Genomic DNA, 25,867 nt, shown 5'->3' with positions numbered 1-25,867 from the left:
TGAGAACTCGCCCCCGAACATCATTCCCTCTGGATCATTCCATCGTACTAATAGCAAAGGAGAAGAAGATGAGGAAATGATTCCCGATTGTATAGAGTTTGGCGAAGGCGCGTCCCCCGAGTCCAATCTACTATTGCTTGGTCTACCGGATGTGTTCCCGGAAGAATCCCTGCATCCATGTTTCTGGGTGACGCTGCGGAAGAGAAAGATGCTCACGATGCATTGCACTTTTCTAATTAATTATTAGCTTTTGTATCACTTTGTTTGGAAATGTACGATTTTTCTGGTCTTACTTTATGGCTATACTTTCCACAAACGAAAGTTGCGAAAGGCAAGGAGTTCGAGAGTCTGCTCTATGATGTAGTGATCCAAGTCTGGCGGCTCTGTTCTGCGGTTTCCTTCATTTAGTACTTTATTTAGAGTCAAATGTTTTCGCGGTGGTTTGTGATACTTCCGACGTGGGGATAAATATCAGAACTGAGTCGCATTCCCCCTCCTTGCCCACCTTGCTGCTGATTTGAAGAGATGACAAACCGCAAAGGGACGGCTAAGCGGATGATGGAGTTTCCGGGGAGGGATCTGGAGGGAGCGTGGAATGGAATGCAGCATAAACAACAAAATGCGACCACTAATAGTTGGCCGTGGGGGTGGGTGTCTGGCGTTGCCTTTGATGTGGCCGAAAAAGAAGACAGCCGCCAGCCGGGAGGACGAAAAACTTTTTGTTTCATTCCACTTGACTCGGCTTTGGCCTGCTTTCTCTTGCTGCGAATCTTGATTATAAGCCACATTAATGCACAGACATGCCCCAAGGAGGGGCACGGCTGCCAGCAGGAGTGGAGAAAAGGTTTTCGCTGAAAACTCTCATATTGCCATAGGCGGAGTGGATCGGTAGTGGGGATACCACGAGGAGCGCTTGGCGGTCACCACTTTTAATTAAAACAAAACAAAGCAAAACCATCCAATTTTCCAGCTGCATTTCCATAAAACTGCAAAGAAGTAATTCTTATGGGAGCTACAAGTATAGAAACGAATATATTATTTTTTTTACTTTTCGAACATTTTCTGAGTTTGTCTTCATATTCTGCGTAGTAAGAATCTGGTCAATATCGTAGTACCCATGGCAAAGCGGGAGAAACGAAAGAAACAAAATAACACCCAAAAAGGGAGACAAAAGCTGCAACGGAAGCGGAGACGGACAGGCACAGGGACAGGAAAGGAACCGAACGGAATAGACGGAACGCGAATCAAGTGGTAGAAAAAGGCGCTACGAATGAACAGCTGTGAACTATGACCCCACCGTAACAACCGACCCTCCTGCCAGGCTTCGGACGTTTAGGAAAGGGGGAAAAATAACGAAAAAGAAAAATACCATACATAAATAAAAGTGGCCTACAGAAAGGGCGCTGAATCGGGGCCACGAACTTTCTGTTATTGAATGCTCTTTCCCTTTGGCCAGCTCCATCCGCTCGTCTCCGCTGCTTTCCGGGGCCACGAGGACGTAAAAAGGGGTTTATAAATTGGCATTATGCGGCTTAAGTGGGGATGGAATAGAGGGGGGATTGGCATGGGTTGGCCATAGCCAACAAAGGGACACCTGATGATAGCCTGAGCGTCGCCACAAAGGGGATACGACCTCTCTGTCAATTCCAGCTAATTATCACATGTTCAACGTGTTACAGGCCAGTTCTGCATAGTTCTTTCTTTCTATAATCGTTTTATAATATATTTATTTATTAGGTGCCATTCGTGAATTTCTTTAGTTCCCTGCCATTTTTCTTCACCTCCAAACGCTTTATGGAATGGAATCTCCCTAAATTTTGAATTTGTGTATGTACATGTGTGTATGTTTACGACAATTGGTTGTCAATCCGTGACGTGTCAATCCTACTCTCTGAATGATGGAGTCGGAATTGTCCCACATTTCGATGTATTTCAATGAAATGCTGCTCTAAAGGGTATCCAAGCCTCCCTGATGCTTGAAGAGCAGCAGGCCAAAAATTAAGTTGTTACTCGTACTTTTGTGTCCTGTTCTCTGTGTTTTTCGTCATTGTCCGAGCCATGGATCCACCGACTCTGACGACGACGAATGGCAGACATTGAAGTGCCTGCGTCCCGTCGTTTCCCCAAAGGGATGAGAGTACGAGTGGTGTGGCCGGTGCCCCCAGAATAGCTAGCATGGTGTATTCCGTGGTCCGGGTCCGGGTCCGGGGTATGGTATGTTCGAGCGGAGGCACTCTGTTTTTGCCCTTTTGGCCTTTCATTTTGGTCAACTTGCACTTGGCGAGCCAGTGAGAAAATGTGTATTGTTGCTGCTGTTGTTCTTTTCCCATCGCTTTCCATTCCGTTCTTTGCCTTTCCTTTCCATTCTTTTTTTGTGGCTAAATACAAAAGGCAGCTGGTTTTTATGCCTACTCCTGCCTTTTGCCGCCCTTTCCTGCCCCCTTCTGTGGCAAGCATCCCAAGTAGCAAATGTCTGGTTTGTCTGGGGCCGGGTCGGGCCGGGCCGGGCCAGGACTGGTCGCGCCGAATGGAGCGGTGGTGTTTTTCTGCGACGGCCGGGTCGGTTGTTAGTTGCATGAATATGAAGTGGTCTTATAATCCACACCAAACAACAAAATGACCCAAGTGCGAAATTAAAAGGCGAAAATGTGCCAGAGGTGGGGGGGGGAGAGAGTGGATGGTGCAGAGTCGTGGAAGATTGAGGCAGTGGGCAGTGTTGGGGCACCACTGGAAAATACGACGATTGTCCGTCTGCTTCTTGTGGCAGTTGTTGCCATTTCCTCCCATGAAGACTCCGGGGCAAAGGGAAGGCCGGGCCGGAAATGTTTGTGACACAAAAAAGCGGACACCGTTCAGCATTCACCATTCACCATTCACCGTTCACCTTCCACCAGCTCCACTCCAACCGACACTTTTCATTTGGATTTCCTGGGGGCTGTGATTTGTTGCTGCCGGTTAAAATGTGTTACAACTAATTGAGATTTATAGGAATGCCATGAGGACATGGACGGGGGACGGGGGACGGGGGCAGGACAGGGGAAGTGTTGACTGGGAGACTACGTTAAACCCATTTGCCAGTGCTCGCACTTCATTCGATTGTGGGAAATATTTGGCGGTTCTTTGAAGGGATGCCTTCTTCCGCTCATTCGACGCCATGCCGGCATGTCTCCAGTAACCGTAATAGTAAAAGTAACAGACGGAATGTTATCCTCTACGCTCAATGTCGCCTGCTCCCTACGTCTGCGCAGACCTCAAGGGAGAGGATGCCACTCTTTGCTATAAATTTTATGGTTAGGCTTGCGACTCGGCTAAGCCCATACAGAACTGTGTATATAGAAACTGAAATATCAAGAGAGTTGTGGCCTTGGAGTGGGTGAGTGGAGCTATGTTAAACCCGGCCATGCGCAGCTTTAGCCCTTCGCTCTCTTAAAGTTCTTCTCTTCGAATCCTTTGGCTTCGTATAACAGCTTCTTGACGGAGTTCCGGCTCGGTCTGAGTTTATGGCGCTCTGTTTTCGGAGTACTTACCGACTTGTTGCCAATGCCAAAAAATCGGAGCTAAAAGCGGAGATATTAGATTAACCAATCTGTTTTTTGTTTTAATATATATATTGGAAGATGCGCCGAAGTCAACGAAATATATATCTGAAAATATATATGAATGCCTTTTATTTTATTGTTGGCTAACACATTAGTGGGGAAAAGATTTCTCATTAAAAAAAAAACCGGACCCAAACACTTGTTTGAAAATATCTGCCACCCGGACATACTAGCAATTACCGAAATGAACTATTTAATTAGAGGCTTAATTCACCGGATGAAAATAAGAGACGAAGTGAAGATAAAAGCCCAGCAGTTAATCAGGATTTGACGGATAAATTGAACTTGAATTCTTATTGGATGCAAGTTTGTCTTAAAATGGGACAAATTGAGAGGGACACATCATTACAAACCATACCCGTTCGATTTCATTGTTCTAGCAGAGCCAGATAAAATAAAAACTTTTTTTTTTTTAGACAAATTGGTATGGTTTTACTAGCTGACCAGGAGCAATTAAGTGCACAATATTGTTTGTCAATCCGTCTGTAGACTGCATAGTAAATAAGCTCGAAGGTTTGCCCACGAGAGAACATGCTCCGTATAATTGTCCGCGTGAAAAACCAATCTAAGTTAAAGCCTTGCGAATTATTAATTCCGAAGAATAATATAATAGAAAATTTTACGTGTTATAGCTTATCCAAGAGCTCGTGGTCCTCCATTATGAATCCTGCGATCTCTACTGCTGCTTTCAGCCCACTTGTCGACAAGCTCCACTTGTCACTTCTGAAGCCAGATGTTACAAATTATCTACGCTTAATTTGATTTGAAGAATTGTGATTATTCAATAGGTCGTCCAGCATCCACGCAGTTGGCGAGTGCGCGTGCGTGGTCTACACAATTCAATGTGCGAAAGAACTTTAGAAACAGGTTTGATTCTGCACCTGCATCTGAGCAAGCCATTCAATGGTGTCTCAATTTCTGGATGTTCCATTTTTTCTGGTGCGCAATTCAAACCATCTGACGCATGCTTGAGCGCACGACAATGCGGCAATCAGCACTTTCGGATGAGCGGAATATTCAATATTGGGCACGTACTGAAATGGAAGACGAAGAAAGGAAGCGGTTGTAAATTCTCGATTAGAATGCTGGCAAAACACGGAACACATACACACAAATAGATCAAGCATATGTGATTATGATTAGATTTTGCATGGGATATTTAAATATTGTTCATAAAAAAATACTAAAATCACGATTAAGAAATGGTGGGTATTGGCAGGAAGGTAAAAAATACCTTAAGACCTAATTGCACACCTACTAAATAGGAGGAAGGAGTACAAACACAAACACCGCAACACGACATTTGTATACCCGATACTCCAAAAAAGAGTATATTGATATATTAGATTTGTGGTGAAAGAAGATGTGTGCACCACCCAGAAGGAAGCGTTTCCGACGCCATAAAGTATATATATTTTTGATCAGCATCAATAGCCGAGTCGATACAGATAAGACTGTCTGTCCGTCCGTCTTATTTGACGCCTACTATAAGAGCTAGAGTAAGCAAATGTAGTATCCTGACTCATGCAGTATCACACAAGTGTGTTTCGGCGCCCCCTTTCGCCCCAACAAAGGACGATCGGATCATTATAGTAACCAGAAGGAACAAATGAAATTGCAGTGGCTACGCAACACTTTCCACGAGCCGACTCAATCTCTTCATCACACACATCACACGTGCAGTGTGTGCCCTCTGGCAGAGGGGAGTTATACTGACTGAGTATCGGGCATAAATGTAAAGTCGCGGCCCCAGCTGCGTCTCACAATGTTCCCGCTCGTTAAAGATTAGATTATTTGAACCAAAAATAAAATGAATATAGGTAGTCCAAATCAAATACCATAATATTAGAATAAAATTGTAGTCGTTCTTTTAGTTATATTGGCTCTTCCGTCGCAAAAGGGTTTTAAGCTCTAATCGGGACAGTCTTTCGAAAACGGGTTCAATATTCTTGGAATTCAATAGTCCCAGGGCAGATCAAAAATACTTTTAGGATTTTATTTTGGACAACCTAAATCTTGATAAAACCATTATATTCTCAGAAAAAACAATCTCCGCTCAGCTTGCGTTCCCATTTTTGGCAGGACGGCAATCGAATTCCATATGCGATCTTATCGAAAATCTCGTTGTCTGCTCTGAAAATCTTGCAAGCCGAATGATTTTTGGTTGGCAGGCCACCAGATTAATTTCTATTGTAGCTACTAAGTTCAGGGAGAGGTTGTGCCTAATTCAAGAGTTCCAGAGTTCAAGAGCTGTATGAATAATGTAGACGGTTTTGTTTGGATGAAGACCAACGTACAAGGCTCTTGTGTTTGCCTTCAAAGCTACCAAACAGTCATGTAAGGCTCACAGGAGGTACGATTGTCTGTTAGCCAACAGTTGGTCAGGTGACAGCTTTGTTCACAAATATTCATGAATGCGAAAGACATCGCATTGCGAGTTCGAAAGCTTTTGGGACACAGCCTGAAAATATATCTCGGGCGAGTCAGTCGGTAAGTCAAAAAGCTCTTCTTTCATCGCCGGATATTCCCTGCCTTAATTTTCCCCATTGTCTTCCTCTATGTGGGATTAAGTTCCTACATTTCCTGCTGTTTGCGTATTTTCGCATATTCTCTTCCTCCCCCAGGTATCCCGCAGTGCGTATACGCAACGTGACCCGCGACAGACACAATCGTATATTGATTACAGCTCAACTCCCTTGTGGACGTCTCTACTGTGGATAATAAATTTCCAATTATGATCGGTCATCGGTGGCCACAGCAACAGCCACAGTCCAGTCCCACATTTACCAAAAAATGAAGGAGAAAAAACAAGTATTGGCCCCGTATTGGCCGAGTTCGAATTTATACTCGTATGTTAAACAAATTGGATTAATTATGGAACCATGAAAATGAGGTTAATTCGTTCTGGTTAAATAATCGTTAACTATTTGGCCGAGCACCCCCCCAAACACCAGTCTCCGTACAGTCCCTGTGCGGCGCCTTCGCCATCGCCATCGGCATCGGCAGGACCACCCGGACTATTCAGCCGCCAGTGCACTCATTTGGGGCCTTTCATTTGGCTGGGCACGTGCTGCGGCTGCGGCTGCAATTACATGTGGCGTTAATAAAAACAAATGATTTTCGCGCCGAGATCAGCTGCCATTAAATGTAATTATTTTAATACGATTTGCAATTCGGTTTCATTTCACTGCCTGGTCAAGCACTCCATCCTCCTTCTGGCTCATTGTCCTGCGCCCTGCGCTCTATCTGCTGTCTGCTTTTTGGGGCCTTGTTTTCTTGTGTGGCACGTGTTTACACGTGTACATAATGTGCGCACTGAAATGTTGCATTGTGCTTAACTAGCATTTATATTTTGATTTTCAATAACTGTAATTAATGTGAGCCCTGCAGTCTCTTAATGACTCTGTGTGGCGCCTACTCTTTGGCCCTGCTTCTGCTGCATTGCTTAATTGGTGCTGCTGCTGCTGTTTCCACCTTGGATATACATATGTAGCTACTGTCATTACAGTTGCAGTTGCTGCATTGCCCTTTCATCAGGTCTTATAGACACTGTTCACATGATTGCTCCCTAGACCAACAAACATTTTTTTCTCAGCGTAGTCCCACATACATATATATCCTCCTATTGAAGAGGAGTCTCCGACAAAATATGATCAAGAGAGCAGTATCATTGAAGTGTGCGGCAATCGCGGTGCAAAGTAAGCTTTTCAGCTTAAAGTAGAAGTGCTCTCCGTTTCGTATTGCTCACTGCTTTCACAGTTACCCTGAATAGCATGAGTACTGTTGGCACTCTTGAACAGCCGATCCAAAAAGGTATTCTGAAACACGTGATGCTTCAGCTCAGATCAGGGTAATGTGCTCAGAGGTATGCATGGCTGCAAGGCCATGAATTTTATTTTCCATTGAATTATCCTTACCCATCTCGTATGCATCTTTTTGTTATTCTTCTGAAGGTTTATATTATTCACAGAACCTTGAACCCATCTTTTTGGTACAAATGTCCTTTTTCAGTTCACAGTTTGTCCGCCGCCAGGTGCTGTCGCCTTTTCCTGTGAGACACCGCCAAAAGCAGACAGTAGGGGGCGCCGATGCCGCGCCAGATGGCGCTGGTCAGAGCTTTAAGTTCAATGCTATTGATTTCGAAATTTTTCATATTTGAGGATCTGTATCTTGGGAGATCTATACTGCTGCAGAATTAACAGCTATGTATCTACAGACTGTTATTGCTATCTCTAGATATTTGTTGCCGTTCTATTTTACTTTAATCATACATCATTTTGCCATTAATCGTATTTGATGATTTGTTATTTATCACGCTTATTGGATGCCAACATTAATCGGGAAAGGGAGTCCGAGTCCCACCCACTCCTGGGTGCTTGCTGGTGAGTGCCTGCTGCTGGGTGCCTGCTGCATGCCTCTCTAATTGCACAGCATGAGTGATATTTGTGGGAATTGCATTCCCGTGCGGAGCTAATCAACTGGCGGCCACTGCCAAATGTCACGTCCCCGAAGATGCGGTGGATGCGGTGGCAGTGTTATTTATTTGAATGCCTTTAACGTTCAATAAATAATGGTGCCCATCGACGGGGCGGCGGCATGCATAATTTTCGCGATGATTGTGTTTTAATTAATGCCACGCTCAAAAATAAACAGCCAGAGAGGAGGAGATGCTGCTCTTCAGCGAGGACAAGGGGAGGAGGCGGGAAAGCCCCACAAAAGACTGGGGCAAAAATAGTTGCGAAAACGAGCGGCCATCAAACTAACTAGCGGCCATTGTTTGTCCATGGCAGCTACATTTACATACATACATGCCACTCCATCCTGCCCCGTTCCCAATACCCCGTGCCCCATGCCACAAGGATGTGTGTGTGGATGTGTGTTCGGGCGTGTGCCTTAGAACAATGGCCTCAAATTAAAAGCTGAAATCAATGGCAACTGTACACACGGCCATGGACTCCACTCCCCACACCCCCACCCGCAGCCATCGTTCATCGCCTGCATTAAACATAATGCACGTAATTATTATCATTTTGCGGCAGCTTCTATATGCAGACTTACCTACACACAGCCCCACAGTCCCACAGCCGCACTCCCCGCCCCTCCTATCGGTCGAAACTGCCAATTTATCGTCGATTGTGAACTATTTATTAGCGCATAACTTTATAAATGAGCAGCAACAGCGGACACGAATTTTCAAATTGGGAGTCGAAGTGTCGGCACACATACACAGATACAGACACAGACACACAAATAGAGAGAGGAACAGGTATAGGTATAGGTTTATGTAAGTATAGGTACATATGTACGTATGTATTTACATACTCTCACATACAGCTGCGGTCAGAATAATAGCAGTACGGTTCAGAGGATGTCTCTTCCGGAAGGCAGCTCCGGACAGTTGCTGAATAATGTTTGTTCGAGTGTAAGATACGTGGAAGACTGTCCTTCAAGAGCAGAGATAAAGCATTGGCAGCAATGCCAAAGATAACTTAAATTGTCAGCAAAGTTCATGAATAATAATGCTATTTATAAATCGATTGCAATGATTTGAGTTTCGATAAGCTCCATATCACCCCTATTCATGTGGACAAACAAGCATAAGAGTGCACTCCACTGCAAATGCAGTAGATGGGAGCTCTTAATTCTCTTGTACTAAGAACAATATTGAGACGACAATTGACCATTCGAAGAGCACTATTATTCTACCCGGCACTGTTTACGGATGGACACATATGAGCATGCAAATGTGTCGGGAGCCTTTCAATTGGTTTCACAAATATAATTTCGGCCAAGTTAAGTTTAATGGCAGGGTCCACTCCATTCAATGGGGACTCCGGGCTGGGGGTTCGGGGGTCGCATCATTAGCCCGTGTGTGGGATGGTCGGCGGTGGACGGAGGAGTCGGGAATGTTGCGCTAATGATGATTTTCATAGATTTCTAATTTGCTGCTCAATTAGCGGCATTCAATTTGCATTCGACTAGCGTGACATTATACGGCGATACTTTGGCAATGACTGAAAATTTATTGATTGATTTATTAACTAATTGATAGATTGCCCTTGCATTTCAATGAGCTCCGCCACCGGAAGGTAAGCATTCTTTGACTGAACTGATGGACTTGATGCATTAACTTCGATATCAGCTGTTGCCGGTCAGAGTTGTCCTTGACGTAGACGATTTCTCTTCGATTTGACTAACAAGCTTACGAAGTATTAATAGAGATAGTCTCATTAATTTGGTACTTGGTGAATGTAACTGTCTCTATACGATTATATTTGAGAGCCTCGGATCAAGAGGCAAATGGAGTATGCTCCAAAATACTGATAGAGTACTCGGACGGCAGTAGATCTTTTGTTGGAACACTCATATCTGCTTCTAAGAAGTCTCCTAATCGCATTTCTTATAGCTGACTGGCAAACACATGAGCTTCGGATTTGGCAGTTCCTCTACCTTACCTTACCTTACCTTACCTTACCTTAGAGCTAGCTTCCCGTACCTTTGCAGCATTTATTTTGTTTGTTGTTTGTTAATTTTGTACTTATAAATATGTTTAGCCGGCAGAAAGCCAACAATATGCAGGTGGATATGTCGCTCCCACTGCCTTTTCCATTGGCTAACAAGTGCCGGCAAATGTACCGTGAAGAAACCATTTAGGATTAGTTTAATATGATACACAGACCACGGACAGGGCTTGAGATGGGATGGCATGGAATGGGACTGGGAACGGGATCGGGATTGGAAGTGGAGAGTGGGAGGCTGGGGAGACAACGCAACTGGAATAAGCAAACAGTGCTTAAAAGTGGCAGGGCAAGAACAGAATGTCCACTACTTATAGAGATAGGGAAAGAAGCCCCAAACATAACAGAGGCACAATAATATTAGCAGGCAAAGGAGGCGAAAAATAACCATCCTTGAGCCGTCCACAAGGAGAGCGAAAAGCGGACAGCGGCAGCGACAGCAACAGCGACAGCGACAGGAGACGAAGCAGGAGCAGGAGCAGGAGCAGTAGCGGAAGCAGGACTCTGGCAAAATATTGGTGAGATAAAGCCAAGCCAAAGCCAAGGAAACCCGAGGCACAGACCCAGGCACAGAGCCAGGCACAGGCGGGACAATGGAAAAAAATGACAAATTTGCAAATGTTAAGACGGAAAGAAAACATCAACATAAGTTATAGGCTTAGTGCGTAATCGTTTTTCGCAAAGCGGCGCCAAAGCACTAGCCCACCCGAAGGACACTCGAGGAGTGGCAGAACCCCACCGTCGTACCGTAGTCTTCGGGGGAAAAAATGCCACCCGGACAGGACAGGAGCGGACCCCCCAAGAACCAGGGCAAGAACATGGAACGTCGGCCACAAAAGAAATTTGCGGTTAAGCTGAGGGTGGAAATGCATTAAACATTCAGAGATATGCGGATCAATGGGGTCACTGGAGGTACATACTCGCATACATGCGCAAGTGTACTCTACATACATATATACTGTATGCATACAAAATTCATTCAAAAACTCATGCCACAAGTACACAGACAGACAACCCATTTGATAGACGAGTACTCAGAACGAATATGTCTCGTAGGCAAAGTTAAAAGAATCGAAATTTGTGTATTAATTCAATTTTCTTAGAAGGCTTCGAACTTTATTTTTGGGAGAGAACACTTTCAGGTCGATCCCCAGTTGCTGTAGCTGTAGCTGTAGCGGTAAGCCATGGAGAATATCAAGAAGCGAATCAGCGAAATCCGCGTGGGAGGCTATAAGGTGATCCGCCAGATCGGCAGCGGTTCCTTTGGGGATGTGTACCTGGGCCAGTACCTGTGGAGCGGCGAGAACGTAGCCATAAAGGTGGAGAGCACCTCGGTGGTCCATCCGCAGCTGAACTACGAGTGCCGCGTCTACCGGGCTCTGCGCCCCGCCCTGGGCCTGCCCCGCATTCGTTTCTACTGCAAGAAGCCGAAATACAACGCCATGGTGATGGATCTCCAGGGGCCATCGCTGGAGCGGCTGTTCCAGTTCTGCGAGCGGGCATTCACCATGAAGACGGTGCTGATGCTGGCCGAGCAGATGATCAGTCGCGTGGAGTACGTGCACAGGCAGGGGTTCGTGCACCGCGACATCAAGCCGGACAACTTCCTGATGGGCCTGAGCAGGCAGGCAAAGATAGTGTACCTCATTGACTTCGGGCTGGCGAAGAAGTACTTGGACACTACCACCGGGGTGCACATGCCCTACCGCGAGGAGCGCTCCCTCACCGGCACCGCGCGCTACGCCTCCATCCGAGCCCACGCAGGAGTGGAGCAGTCGCGACGCGACGACCTCGTGTCTGTCGGCTACGTCCTGATGTACTTCAACCGTGGCACCCTGCCCTGGCAGAACATCAAGGCCTCCACCAAACGCCAGAAGTTCGAGCGCATCCACGAGATGAAGCTCACCATAAGCGACGGCGTCCTCTGCGAGGGCTTTCCCTGTGAGTTCCCCATGTACCTTAACTACTGCCGCGGGCTGGGCTTCTACGACAAGCCCGACTATGCCATGCTCATCCGCGCGTTCCGCATGCTGCGTCTGGGCCTCAACTACGCCGACAGCCGCATCTTCGACTGGGACATGCTTACCATGAGAAACTATAACCGCCAGCGCAACCCCGGTATCGGCAAGCGCGACTTTCCGATACCCAACGAGCCCGACGACGGCATGAGCGGGCTGCCCATCGTTAGGGATGAGAAGTGCAATCGCTGGGATCCACTATAACATACACAATATGCACTTGATGTCACTCTAAATTCGTTTAAGTTCAATATATATATATATAATTAATCTGTTGGTCTCTCAATAAGGTCCCAATTAGTCCCACGGGATCGCTACCCTTGCGAAGGCGCCATTCATGTTTGTTACCTGCTATAAATTTCTTCTTCAATAAATTGTAACACCTATTTCACTCCCACCATTAATCCCTATAGCAGTAAGTAAGAATGAACGAATGCCAGCAGCTAATATATTTGAAAGACCTGTCATACATTTTTGTACTACAATGAAATGCCAAGCACTTAATAGCCTTCATAACCAGCTCCATGTGGGGTGACCACTGCTGGACTCGATAAAATATCGAAGTGAAGTATATGGACTCGGATAGGGATTTCCCCCATACGATCCGGTTGCTCTTGGCAACTGTTGATTCCGATGGCCCGTCAGACGAGAGAAACACAGAGATGGGATGCGGATGCGGATGCGATAGAGAAGACAGATTCAGATTGTAAAGATGCAAAATCAAAATCACAATCACATTTTTCCATAGTTGTACACACTGGGCAAACAGAAGGAGTGGGGACATGGCGGCCATGGCGGCCATGGCAACGCTCCAGTGGCAGCTAATAAAACTTGTCCAGTTTTTCCAATTTGAGAGTCGACAACGATGGCTATGGCCACCCCAAAGCCACTTCACCCCATGCCACACCCGCCCACTCAACAGATAAGGCGAAACAGAGTGGAAAGGGGAGGAGACGGAGACCACCACCACCAGGAATAGCAGCAGCAGGACCCAGAGCAGAGCGCAACCAAAACTAGAACCATACCCGGACCCAGACCCAGTCCCAATCCCAGTCCCAGTCCCGGTCCCTGCAAATAGAGCAATTTAAATTGGAACGTGATTATGCAAACGTTTGCACAGCTTAACTCAAGTGCCGCTCCGTGCCGCTCGGCCAGTTGGCCAGTTGGTGGTGCTCACACATGGCTCTGGTTACCGGCGAGTGGAGCGGAGCCCTGACCGGTGGATCGGGTACTCGTATACGATTGGCCGGGGAGGGGGAGGTGCCGGTGCCTGCTGTCCATGCATTACAAGTCTTAAATCAATTTTTAAGGCCATCTTGCGGCACCGCACAAAAATCCATCTAAGTGCACCATGTCTGGCTTAGGCGGTGACCACTTACATACATACATAGGTATTACATCGATATGCGTCATGTGTTACGAGTCATGTGTGCTGCTGCAAGATGCTCTGGGTTAGGGTCTGCGTCTGGGTCATCGTCACCTCCGCCGAGTGCTGCTATGGCTGGGGCATCGAAAGGAGTCGGAAACACTGACAAGTGCAGCCGATTAGTGAGTTATCATCGGTTATTTATGAGATCACCAAGGAGTAGTGAGAGCGAAATCTATACATATGTATATTTATCGACTTAACGACAATCATAACTAGTTAAGCGACTGAAATTATTTAAAGATCATTGAGCCGACTTTGCTTAATCAATTGGATACTCGTTCGACTAGACGTACACATATATACATTTAAAAAAAAAAAAAAAAAAAAAAAAGTCGTACTTCAGTCAAAGATGGTAGAATGATAGACATAAGCTACGTGGCGGTCGGGGTCACCAACTAGGGCTGATGGAACCAGTCGAACCATCTACGCAGTGCCCGCCAACGTTGGGCTAGACGCTCGAGGCCAAAAATCACGAGTGCCAAGAAGAGAAGGAGGCAGTAGATGCGATAGGCTCCAACCATGATGTTGTTGGTGATGCGGGGCAGCAAGTTCCGGTTCCGGTCCCTGTCTTTGGCTGCCATGTCGGCGTAGCACAGTCGTAAGTACCGGCGCTCGATGTGCGACACTACGCCGGAGCTGAGCAGCTGTTTGATCTTGCGGTCGAAGGCGTACTTTAAGAAGGACCGTTTGCGGAAGTAGACAACCAACTGGTCGAGGTATAGCGGCTCTCGGATGAAGGTCAGCTGACTGCTATTGAGGTGCTTCTGGTTCCAGTAAGCGAGGTTGTTCAGCAGCGAGATGGTGACCAGGCGCTCGCCTGGCCGGGCACTCTGAATGTACTTGAAGCGGTATGAGAAAGACTGCTGCAAGAGCCGTGTCATGTGGGCTGGATAGAAGTCGTGGTTGCTATGCGATATCATAGTGAAGTTCTGCTCGATCAGGCTGAGCAGGTCTTCCGGCAGGGGTCGTTGGTTGGGAAGCCGTAGCACGTCGAAGAGCTTCGCCTGGTAGGCGCACCGCAGCACCAGGGTGAGCAGCAGCCAGCTGGCAAAGAGATACCGCAGGAAGCTGCTGCCGGGTACTCGCGGCACGGGCACCGGATTGCCCAGGCTCATCAGCAGAAGGTTTTCGAGCGCATGGTTTAACCGGACACGGGCGCTGAGGCACCAGGTGGCCAGCACGGCCACCAGCAGCATGCAGATGATCACTGTCCACACCTTACCACGGAAGGGCAGAGCCAAGTGACCGAACCTGGCCTGGAAGCGGTCCTCGCGAACCACCAGGACGAAGTAGCTCTGGTGGTATACCGTCGAGGCGGAGAACAGCCAGCGCCGTTTGTCCGAGCCACTCAGCCCCCCGATCGCAATGTCCACCTTGTGCGCAGCCAACTGAAAATGGTAAATGGGATTTGCTTGGATGAATGTGTTCTTCTCCAAGGTTCTCAACTTACCTGCTCCAAGCAGCCGGAGACGTTCCCTCCGTCACGGAACAGGGTAGTCTCGGTGGGCATGTAGAGGCGGATGCGGAAGTGCAGGGCATTGGCCAGGAGCTGGAGCAGCTCCCAGTCCATTCCCTTCAGATCCTCGCCAGATACCTCCCCCTTGCCGTATGTCGGCTGCGGGCTACGACGCCTGTACATAAAGTGCGGCGGTAGATGGTTGGCGCCAACCTTGAGTGGACACCCGTGCAAGTGAAGCTTCCGCACCGGATACATATCCGGCATGGCGGTCAGCGGTTGTGCGGTGGTGGGGTCGAAGCGGCCGATCTCTTGTACGGTGATGCCGGCCGTGCAGTTGGCCTTGAACAGGGTGTAGCCGTAGGTGACCACCTGGGCATCGGCGAGCTGGACGAGCACCGCCACGTTGATGACTAATATCCGAAGGGCGGCCAGAATTATTTCGGCTGCTGCGTGCTTGACGGCCTCGGCGTGCTGTAGCGAGGTGACAACCACCAGGAAAAAGAACTCTCGGTCGGTCAGCGTGTCGGGGAAGGTGAAGCGCTGCTGTCTGTGGAGGCATTCCCGCTTTAGTAGGGCTCACCACCACCACCTGGCCTCTGGCGAGAACGCCGCACTCACCTGAAGGCCCTCTCGTCGTTGACCACGAACAGAGTGTACTCCCAGGGAGTCTCGTCGGGAGTGCCCCTATACAGGAGCACACTTAGATTGGGGGAGCTGTGCCGCAGCACATGATCGATGACCTGCCTTTGGCGGTGTCGCAACCCCTCCGCACATCCTACGCAGCCCTGCCGGATGACCAGCGTATTGATGCGCTTCGCGATGTACGTCTGTACCAAGTAGACAGTGGCATTCGCCAGTCGGCTTGTGTCCAAGTCCTCCGGGCCATCGCCATCACCGACCACGGGTATCCGCATCGCGGCCTGTCCGTGTCGGTGCCCGTATAGCCCCCACAGCCACCAGCCGTAGACCATCCAAAGGGTAGCGAGGCGCATGACTGAATGGCAGGACGGACTTTGCTGCTGCAGAAATCATGTGGAGGACATCCACATCCACATCTATCAATCCATTTTTCCATCCATCCATCCGCCCATGGCCGCGTGCTAATGTAATTGTTGATAGCACCGGACCGATACGAGTCGGGGACTTTGGCTAACTGACTCATTAATCGGAAAGGGCTCTCGAGGTGTTAATTAATTGTAGGTGGACGTATACAAGGTACCCCAATGCATATCCGGATATCGATTCGCCAAATCCCAAACTCCTCTTTCAGTGGTGGTCCACAAGGTGCATGTTGCAGGGACGGAGCTCCACACCCGTATTACACAGCCAAGAGCTGCTCTGAATGGGCTGCAGGCAGACACTGATATCTCAGCAATAGAAGGTTGATTCGAGTAGAGGCCGTTTGACATAAAAACCTTTGACCATTCCGTTGGCACACAATCAGCTCATGCAGATCAAGCCAATTACATGTACATAGCGATGACATGTATTTCATACAAATAGATCCAGATCAATCGGAGATAAAGAAACAAGTGAAAATTTTGTAAATGTACCTTGCACCTTTATTAGACCATATCTTCATATGCACTTAGAAAATGCAGTACATAATAATATATGTACCAAAATTATTACAAGTAAAGCCATATCGATACGAATCAATAATCTCGTGAACAACCCATCAATTGTTTTGGATGTCGGCACTGAAAATGTCGAGTGAAGTGGAGCTTTTGAATTTGTGATCCACTCATCCATGCCTTCAACCCAGTGCTAAACCTAAATTAATCTAAAACCTACTAAAGTAGATAGTTACATACATACATCAATAGCTCGGTTGCTCAGCCATAATTAGTATCTGGTAAGAACTTTGGGATAGTATTTCAGACAATTGCAGGAGCTTGAAACATCGGATTCTCTAAATGGATCAAATTTCTATATATGACTTTATAGGATTATATCTCGTGCTAAGGAAAGCTGCCTGGTCGGAAAATACTTACGAGTATGTACTAGATCAGCCGCTGCTCAATCCACTCGACGGCCCAAGAGGAAATGGAAATTTACGACCAATTGTATGGCTCTAAATTGAGTCAACGCTGGGTCGGGTCTTTGGGACTGCTCCCGCCCTCCTCTTTGAAGACAGTCAGTCGCTCCCATCAGTCATGCCCCGGCCATGAGGCAAAGGCAATAAGCGCCACCCAGAGCGCACTTCTCGGTAATTTAAGGAGCATTGCCGGGGCCACGACTTGACCAGAATGTGGTGCTGCTGTTGCCAACGAAGAGGGGGTGGTGGTGGTGCAGATGAGTGGTTGGGTGGGTGGTCTTCGGTGTGGTGTGGCCTTTTAGGTTCACTTGATGTTATTTTACAAGGACACGCGCACAATTTATAATAACGTCGACTGGCCGGAGCTCCATCTCAGTCTTGGTCTTGGTCTCTTGCTCGGCTTTGGCTGGGCTTTGGCTTTGGCCACCAACAGATGCTTTTCTACTGCACGGGGAAAGCAAGAGGCGAAAAAGAAAAGAAAGTACACAGCTCCCCACACAGATAGAGCCCTACGGTTCTATGTGTTTGAGGGTGTTTGCAAACGAGAAAAATGAAGCGAAACAATTCCAAGTAAGCAAACAAAACTGATGGAAGATAATCTACTTGAAGCATACTTTAAGGCGTATCTAATGGTCCTTTTAATGTTTAAACACGCTTTCGTCTCCCCCACAACTCCCTCCCTGCTCCCTCTTGTTAGCCCTCTCAGCTTCTCCGCTCGCCTGCTAGCCTGCTTCGTGGCCAAACCAATGTCCCATGTTTATTTTATCCACATCATCAGCGCTCAAGTCGCCAGAACTCGAACTCTGGCACCCACAGCCGGGTCGGGGGCCAGGGTCTGATTCTGCGGCTGCCTTGCTCTCCCAGTAGCCGGCCAATGTCACGTTCAGCCTCCTTCTCTCTCTCTCTCTATATATATACGATAAATATATATATATAGAGATATATAAATGTACATATGTACTCGTATATACATGAGTGTGTGTATGTATGTGCCCTTTAGTTTGTCCGCTTCTTATGGCCTGTCGCCGGCTGCGGCTTCTCTTTTTTGTTTATTTTATCATCATAATTTCGCATTTCTGCTTTTGTGAATTTTTAATTTGAACAGTGGGGGAAATCCAATGTCTAATGGGTCATCGTATGGGTAGCCGGGGGAAGGACCTCTTACAATGATTAAGGACAATTGATATCTTTGATTGGAGCGACTTAAATTGAGACACCCATAGAAAGAAGCCCTGAAATTTGAATAATAACACTTAGACCTACAAATGAATAGCAAGATATTTGGCCCAGAGTGGAAATTGTGAAGAGAAACATTTTGCACAGTTTGACATTAATTTGAAAATATGCTATTTAAATGTATTTCACATCTAAGTGAAATATATTTCATATTTAGAATAAACACATTTGCAATTTAAAGCAGCATATTTAGTTTTAAATCGATTATATTGTATTTATTTTATGCATACTTATATTTAGATTACTCGTATTTACTCGCGTTTAGATTATGTTTTAATACATTTATGTAGGAGCCCCAGATCCAAGGGTGCACGGAAGGCGACCCGTAGCGGCCAACCGCTCATCGGCTCACTCACTCGGAATTATCGCTTAAAATGGCTCAAGGAAGGGAGGGGGAAGAAACATTGGGCTGCGGAATTTCATCCCGAGAGCATCCAACATTTATATTCTCAAATGTCATTAAATAGTTAAAGTATCAGCGGAGCGGGGTCTTTTCCCCGAGAGTACAATTAGCAGAGATCGAGAGAGCGGTCCAGCGAGCGAAGTATCGTACTATGTCGTCAGCAGTTGCCAAAGTCATAATCAAACTGTTTAATTTTCGAATTGTAAAACTATTGTTACTTTTATATTACTCAAATAAACTCAAAAACCACACATTACATTTATGTTTAAGTCAGAGTGAGTTCCATCCTGCACGCAAATCTCCTAATCTTTTTTAGACTACTCGTAAGAGTACTAGTTAATTGCAATGAGTGCAACTTAAATAAGGGCAACACTCTTTTCATTCTGCAGTTCATCATTCAAGAGGCAAATACAGTAAACATTTGGTTTGTATAAAGAATAAAATATCCTGCAATGAAATGATGTTCTTTTGGCTGTCCCAAGCCTTTCAATAAAGAATACATAGAATAATTTGAATACACATTATCTTGGCAGGAGTCTGGATCCTTCAAGAAACCAAATTTACAGATGTAATTACGTATAAAATGCATAAAATGGGTCTCTCTCTCTCCATACGGTATGTTCTCTGTGAATAATCTGAAAGATTTCAAACCTATGTACATATCTGTTGCTGCGGTATACAGCAGAATGGATGTTCCGCAAGGGGGTCTGAAGCCTTTGATTCGTGTCCCACGCAAATAGTTTCAAAATTAGTAAATTTCCAATTTTCCAAATGAACACTCGTATACGAGAGCGAGTACGAGTATCCCTTTAAAGTTGGGGTTAAGTAACCCCATGTGCCACTTCCATCTCAAAGGTTTTTCTTCCTGTCCCGCCTGCTCCTTTTTGTCTGTCTGTTATTCTGTCGCTGTGTCTGTGCGAATGGCTGCCTGTTTGTGTGTATTTGTGCGTATCGATTATCATGGCAGACGGCGACATCCGTAGACGCAGACGTGGATGGGATGCCGGTAGGGAGCTCAGAGCTGGGGACGGGGGACGGATCAACTAGCCAGTAATAATGTCTTTCGCTGACATTTGACATTTTGGCTATATATCACTCACATTGCGACAACTGGCAACTTGGCATTCAAATATAGCCAGAGAGCATTCCCCAGGCCCGAGCCCGAGCCCGAGCCCGAGCCCAGGCCCAAAACCAGACCCAGAACTCAGTCCAGTCCCAAGACTAGGCCCAGCACTAGGACCGCAAGGGCCATTCATGCTCAGATGTTTAAGAACAATAAATTTGTGGGCCTTGGCTTCGCCTGTGCATGTGTCTCTCTGGGTCTCAGCACCTCCCTCTCCTTGTAGAAGATGTTCCAGAAATCCCCAAAGATAAGAGAATTGGCAGTTTTGGAAATTTGGACATTTCTGGTTTCTCCTTAAAAACTGTTGAGACGACGAAGAAAAGCAAAAAGTGGATAAGCACGAGAATCAGTGGAAGACTGCAAAAACTTGGCAGATCTTCAGATACGCTTCCAAAGATCGAAGGCATACACATCCGGATGAGCCCAGGAGAATCAGGATAATCTCCTCCGCAAATTCGGCAAAGCCTTTGCTTTCAATTCCATGTGGAAACATCTTACGATTTCGGCAAGAGCAAAGACAAGATCTGTGGAATACGTTTTGGGCTGCCTTTGGATGCCTGTTGTTTTCGGGAACACCGGCTGCGTGTACTCTTCCCTTCTCCTCTGCAGAGAGGGGAAATGTTTGGCAGTCTTGTGCCTGCTGTAGACCCAATGACAAGAAGGAAGCGACATATTTGAACTGGAATGAAGCTGGAATGGGGCCGGATAGCGGTGGCTATTATCCCCAACAGTAGGAGCAGGAGGAGGAACTGTAGCAGTGCCAACGGTAGCTGGAGCATTTACATCATAACATGGCCGTCTGATGGATAGACAGATAACCAGCATTAGCATTAGTGGCCACGATGATGAGGATGATGCTGATGCTGATGCTGACGCTGATGCTGACAACAACAGCCACGGCGGCTCCAAGGATGAGATGAAACGAGGCTCAGCCCTGACTCCGGAGCCAGGGCCTCTCCTGTCCATCAGTCTGTGCGTGTGGCTTGGTGGGCGTGGCACACGCTGATGTTGAAACATGCGGGTAAATTATCTTTTCATTTCCATCAACGTCCTCGTCGTCGTCCTCATCCCCGTGTATGGGCTCATCCTCGACATCGTCCTTCTCTGTCTGTCTGTCTGCCGGCTCATCGTTTGTCGTCGTGGCAATTGCCACTTCCATGTCGTAACGATCACGTTCACGTTCACGTCCACATCTGTATTGGCATTGGCCCACCATTGCCTCCATTCCAGTGAGGGCCAGGCGGGCGGCTGCAACATGGCATAACAGCATCCGGGGATTGAATCGGTCTCCGACGCCGTTCGATTGTTTGGCTTCTCCATCTTTTTTCCGCCTATGCGAGCCAACGCATCGTGGGCGGCCAGGTGACCACGCCTACCCATTGCCAATGGCCCCGTCGTGACTTGAGTTGAGTTTCACTAAGACCGCCTGTCCGCACCCGCTTCCATTATATAGGCGAAGCGACTGACTCTAAAATTGAGCTCGCTTTCGTTAATTGTTCCATCAAATGAAACCAGTTGCAGGCACAGTCGAGAGGCCTCCCTCCATAAGGAATTTAATCTTAACGAGATATCTTATACTCTGTAGTAGAAAATTGCAGATAACTTCCAAGACTCAGAATGTCTCGTTGGTTAAGATTTCGTAAAGATATTTTGTTTTACATTTTTGTTTTTATCAAAGTCAAAGCTGCTGCTGGTCCCATCGACCGGTTGCAAAGACCGGTACCAATTTGTAGTTTACCAACAATAAATTTGAGCGGTGTATGCCCTATAGTATTTTTACTAGTGTTGCTTTTTTTGGGCCTAACGTGCCCCTGATGACTGGCGAAAAAACGATACGAGTATACAACAATTACCCCCAAGCATAGCCTGCAACTGAAACTGCAACTGAAACGGGGGGACAGGGGAACAGGACAATGCTCTGGCAGTGCTTTGATGGCGCTGAAGTTGGACGAACAACAAACAGCAAAATATAAATGACTTTAATAGCTCATCAATGATTCAGGCGGAAATCCGGACTGTCCAAGTGCAGTCGGTTTATTGGATACCGGAAAGGCATTATGTTGCTCCTGCTGTTTCTCTGTCTCTATCTCTCTCTGCTGTCTCTCTCTCTCTCTCTCTCTCTGTCTCTGTCTCTATTTCTGTGTGTTACTGTCTCTCTTTATGGCTGTTGTCTATTTGTTTGATTGTGCTGACTGAAGGAGTAGTCTGTCTGGGTCTGGGTCTGGGTGGTGTCTGTGGATGAGGAGGGGGATAATGGATAGTGGATAGGGGGGAAGACACGGGCCTGTCTGTTTAGCTGCAATGATTTTCACGCTGCATCCGAAAAGTATGCAACAAAATTTGCATATTGTTTTGCCCTGTACCGCCCCACAATGTCTGCAATTTGTCTGCCTTCTGCCTCTCTCTCTGTCACAACCCCAACCCCACCCATGGGCCATATGGAACACCCTTGGCATACATGTGTGTCTGTGTGGGTGTGTGTGTGTGTGTTTCAAGTCAATTCGATGGCTGCATCCCTGTTACACCTGTCTGCCTCTATGAGCAGGTGCTGATGCTGACGCTGGTGCAGGTGCATGTGTCTGTTGTTTCGTCATTATTATCGTCATTATAGATGGCACATGGGCGGTTTCCCATCCCCGCCATCATGCTCGTCTACGTACCTTTCTCAATGCCTGCCCAGTGGCCATGTGACAGTAGCCGCTTGGCTTTTGTCTCTCATTTATTATGCAAATCCGGGCCAGGAGTATCTGGCTGATTGTGTCAGGTTGCGAATTGCCCCTTCGCACGCGGCCAGAGAGTTCAGCACAGCCCAAAAATACGATATGACGTTGCCTTGACAGCATCACGAAATCATTGGCATCGGCATCAGCATCAACATACTCCCCATCCGGATCTTCGCTATGCGATGTATCGAGAAGTCGTGCTACAATATTGACACGAAAAAAATATCGCTTATCGCATATTAATGAAACGACTCAAATATTACAAATCAATGCAATCAAAAAATGTATACGACAATTTACACGAATTGGCCAAGGATAGACCACTGGAATACCCTTTTGGACCCGTGAAACTGGATCCCTAAGTATCGCAATAAATACTCGGCAGCTTTGAATTCATATAAAATACATTCCATTCGCCAACAGAATATCTTAGAAATTAATAGTGATTACGAGTCTTCATAGATATTTATTCGATATTTAATTTTCGTTTTTTAATTACTGCTATCGACTGGAGACCAGAGCCACTCTTTGGCTTCTCCATACAAATAAATCACCTTCTGGCTTTCAGGTGCCCTTTGACCACGACACGCCCCGAAAATTAGCAGAGCGTAGGTCCCGAACGGAGGTTGAGCTGGAAAATAATAAAAAGTAAATATAAATATTATTTCGATTTTTATGCATGCCTCAATGTTAATCAATTACGTGCTTTAATTGAAATCGCCAAAGTCAATAGCGAGACTCGCCAAACCAATACAACAAAAATGTGAATATATAAACCGTTATACATATGAATATATGTACATATGTATGTATGTATGTAGGTACTATATATGATTTTTCCACTGGGGCAAGATCCTGCGGGGTCTCTCATTTTCCATCCACTGTCCGCCGGCTTCTGTTTGCCTACGAATTGCTTTTCAATTAACTCTAAGCCGTAAAAACATAATTGAAATGCGGCCGCATTCCCATTCCCCAACATTGCCTGCCATCCAACAATAAAACAGCGAAAAGTGCTCCCAAGGGAAGATTAATACTAAAAGTACTGCCGGTATCTGAGAGGAAAGAGCTCAAATGGAATGGAATGACTGAGCGGTTCTTGCTACCCAGGGTATACACAATACTACACATGTTTCAGTTTCAGGATTTAAGGAGCCGCTTTGAGGGAGTGCGCGAGGCAGCAGAGAGTTTTGGTAATCGTGGTAATCGAACCACAGTGAGAGACAAGATCATAGCGTGATGTTAGGGTAAATATATGTGAGACTGGGGAGAGCTCAGTGGGTGTACTGCTGGTATGGATGTGAAGGTAAATCTTGGCAGGTTCGGTGAGAATTCAACACCTCCAACAGCACTCTGAGACCCTACTCTCTGCTTGACACTCTGCGAGTACCACTCCACCCCTGTTCCCGATGATACCTTAGCACCCTAGTGTCCCTCTGGACACCGCACTCGGACCCACTATGCCCATCCTCCTGGCCATTTTGCCCCGAGTGGTACTGCTGTGCCAGCCTTGCCATCGGCATCGGCGTGCTGCTCGAAGGAACTCGACGGAGCCGGGCCGCCTGGCGTCTGCGGCTGTAAATGAAGTTGTGTTTTAATTAAAATTCCAGACTTTATTTCTGTAATTATATTAACTCGCTGTTCGAATTGGTTTGCTCTGTTCGGCCATCGGTCTCAGTCTCGGTCTCGGTCTCGGTCTCAGCATCAGTCTCAGCCCCCACTTCGGCCTCGGATCGATCGATCTATGGGGGATAGACTAGGAGTGGGCATGGGACCACGAGAGAACAGGGATAGGATAGGGCAGGGCAATAAGGAAAAGATAAAACCATTAACGGTAAAGTGGAGAAATGTGGAAAACGTGGCAAAGGCATGTGGCATGTACGCCCCTCTACTCGAACACCATCCCCTGTCCTGCATATCCTGCTGTGTCGTCATTGTCACTGGCATCGGCATCATCGCCTGCTATGCGGGGGTCACCGTCACCCCGTTGGGTGCTTTCCTGTCCTGTTCTGTCCTTTCACACCAGCTTGTTATTCCTCCCAATCGCCTTGCCTTGTTCCTGCCGCTGCCCTTTCCATTCGCCCGACTGCAAATGGTGTTAAAATTAATTTAATTGAATGTGAAATGAAATTTGTTTTGACGCACACCAGCACTAGCACCGAATACCAGCACCCAGACCCGCAGCCAGCATCACATCGACACCAACTCCAGCTACGAGTATAGCCACAGCCACAGCTACAGCTACAGCTCCTGCCCCGAAACTGGAATTGGAGCCACTACAATGGCTGCTTCTGCTTGCCCGGATTGCTGTGGATTCCTTTTTGCTGCTGCTCTCATTGTTTTCCCATCGCACAATACAAATGGTCGCGTCGCCGCTGCATTCTGGACGACTGTGTGCGCCTCCGTGTGCACTCCGGGGCCCAGGAATGCCACAACGATGCCAAAGTGGTTGCTTTTCGAGCTGGGATGCAACCCGGCTCCTTCGGCTTCTCCAATATCGCTTTTCCCAGAAATTTCGAAAGAAAACTGATTGACCAGTTGAGTTTCTGGTATCGTTCGATGTGTAGGCCCCCGCGGCCGAATCGCATGTCTGTGTCGTACAGAAGTCAACCCAGTCAACACCCCTTCTAGTGAATGCTCTCAGATCCACATCATAAAATAAGTTCAATAAGGATTTTTTGTTATAATAAAAATACAAGAGAAAAGTTGTTTGTCCGCGTACAGCAGCAGGAGCAATGGAAAAACCAGGATGGACGGCTGATAGAAGGATGCCTTTCCATAGGTTGCCAGGAAGGAAAGGCTCGAATGAGTCTGAGGAAACCCCAGGAGAGCAGCTAAGAGGATCTGGAATATGTACAAATAACAGCAGGACACGTGCGGATAAGGATAAGGGATCAAAAGCTGCTTTTCGGTGGTTTATTCCCTCAGCTAGCTTCGATCTTCCATAAAGCATTCGGCTTACAGTCGAGTATAAGTAGTATCCAAAGTCTACGCCTTCTACACAAACGCGGCTCCTACTCAGAGCCGTGCGTTTGGCATGGCTGCTGGTTGCTGGCCTAATCCAAAACAGAAGCTACAAAAGCCGCAAAATTCGGCCAACGGATGCTGTCATGCTGCAATGAGTGTGTGTGTTGTATGCGTATGCGTGAGTGTGTGTGTGTCGTATGCATGAGTGTGTGTGTGTCGTATGCGTGTGCGAGCCGGCTGTATGCTGTGTATGTGTGTGCGTTCACATCCATTTTGCGGCGGCATACGTTGCGTATGCGCAACGCATTTCTATCGGAAGCGAACGTTGAAACAACTAAAAGCTAAAATTTTTGTTAA

The 25,867-nt window shown here is 47.0% G+C and overlaps 2 protein-coding genes across 2 annotated transcripts; one reads left to right on the top strand and one right to left on the bottom strand.

Annotated features, from left to right (window-relative positions):
- Positions 1 to 11,161: 11,161 nt before the first annotated feature.
- Positions 11,162 to 12,405, top strand: LOC108165566 (casein kinase I). Its single transcript, XM_017301640.2, has one exon. It carries the CDS (start codon positions 11,302 to 11,304, stop codon positions 12,337 to 12,339), a length of 1,038 nt encoding a protein of 345 aa, XP_017157129.1. The 5' UTR covers positions 11,162 to 11,301; the 3' UTR covers positions 12,340 to 12,405.
- Positions 12,406 to 13,959: 1,554 nt separating this feature from the next.
- LOC108165266 lies at positions 13,960 to 15,937 on the bottom strand. The gene is made up of 3 exons (XM_017301301.1): positions 15,642 to 15,937; positions 15,015 to 15,570; positions 13,960 to 14,952 (listed from the first exon to the last, which is right to left on the bottom strand). The coding sequence occupies exons 1-3, from the start codon at positions 15,935 to 15,937 to the stop codon at positions 13,960 to 13,962; spliced, it is 1,845 nt and encodes a 614-aa protein (XP_017156790.1).
- Between the last annotated feature and the right edge of the window lie 9,930 nt (positions 15,938 to 25,867).

Source organism: Drosophila miranda, chromosome XR (assembly GCF_003369915.1).
Source record: "Drosophila miranda strain MSH22 chromosome XR, D.miranda_PacBio2.1, whole genome shotgun sequence".
NCBI classification, from domain to species: Eukaryota; Metazoa; Arthropoda; class Insecta; order Diptera; family Drosophilidae; genus Drosophila; species Drosophila miranda.
Note: the sequence above shows the minus strand (reverse complement) of the source record. Positions and strands in the feature narration are given on the sequence as shown.

Coding starts and splice junctions, on each gene's coding strand:
- LOC108165566 (XM_017301640.2), top strand. CDS start 11,302: ATGGAGAATATCAAGAAGCGAATCAGCGAAATCCGCGTGGGAGGCTAT.
- LOC108165266 (XM_017301301.1), bottom strand. CDS start 15,937: ATGCGGATACCCGTGGTCGGTGATGGCGATGGCCCGGAGGACTTGGAC. Junction 15,571..15,641: donor AACGACGAGAGGGCCTTCAG/GTGAGTGCGGCG, acceptor ATGCCTCCACAG/ACAGCAGCGCTTCACCTTCC. Junction 14,953..15,014: donor TCTCCGGCTGCTTGGAGCAG/GTAAGTTGAGAA, acceptor TACCATTTTCAG/TTGGCTGCGCACAAGGTGGA.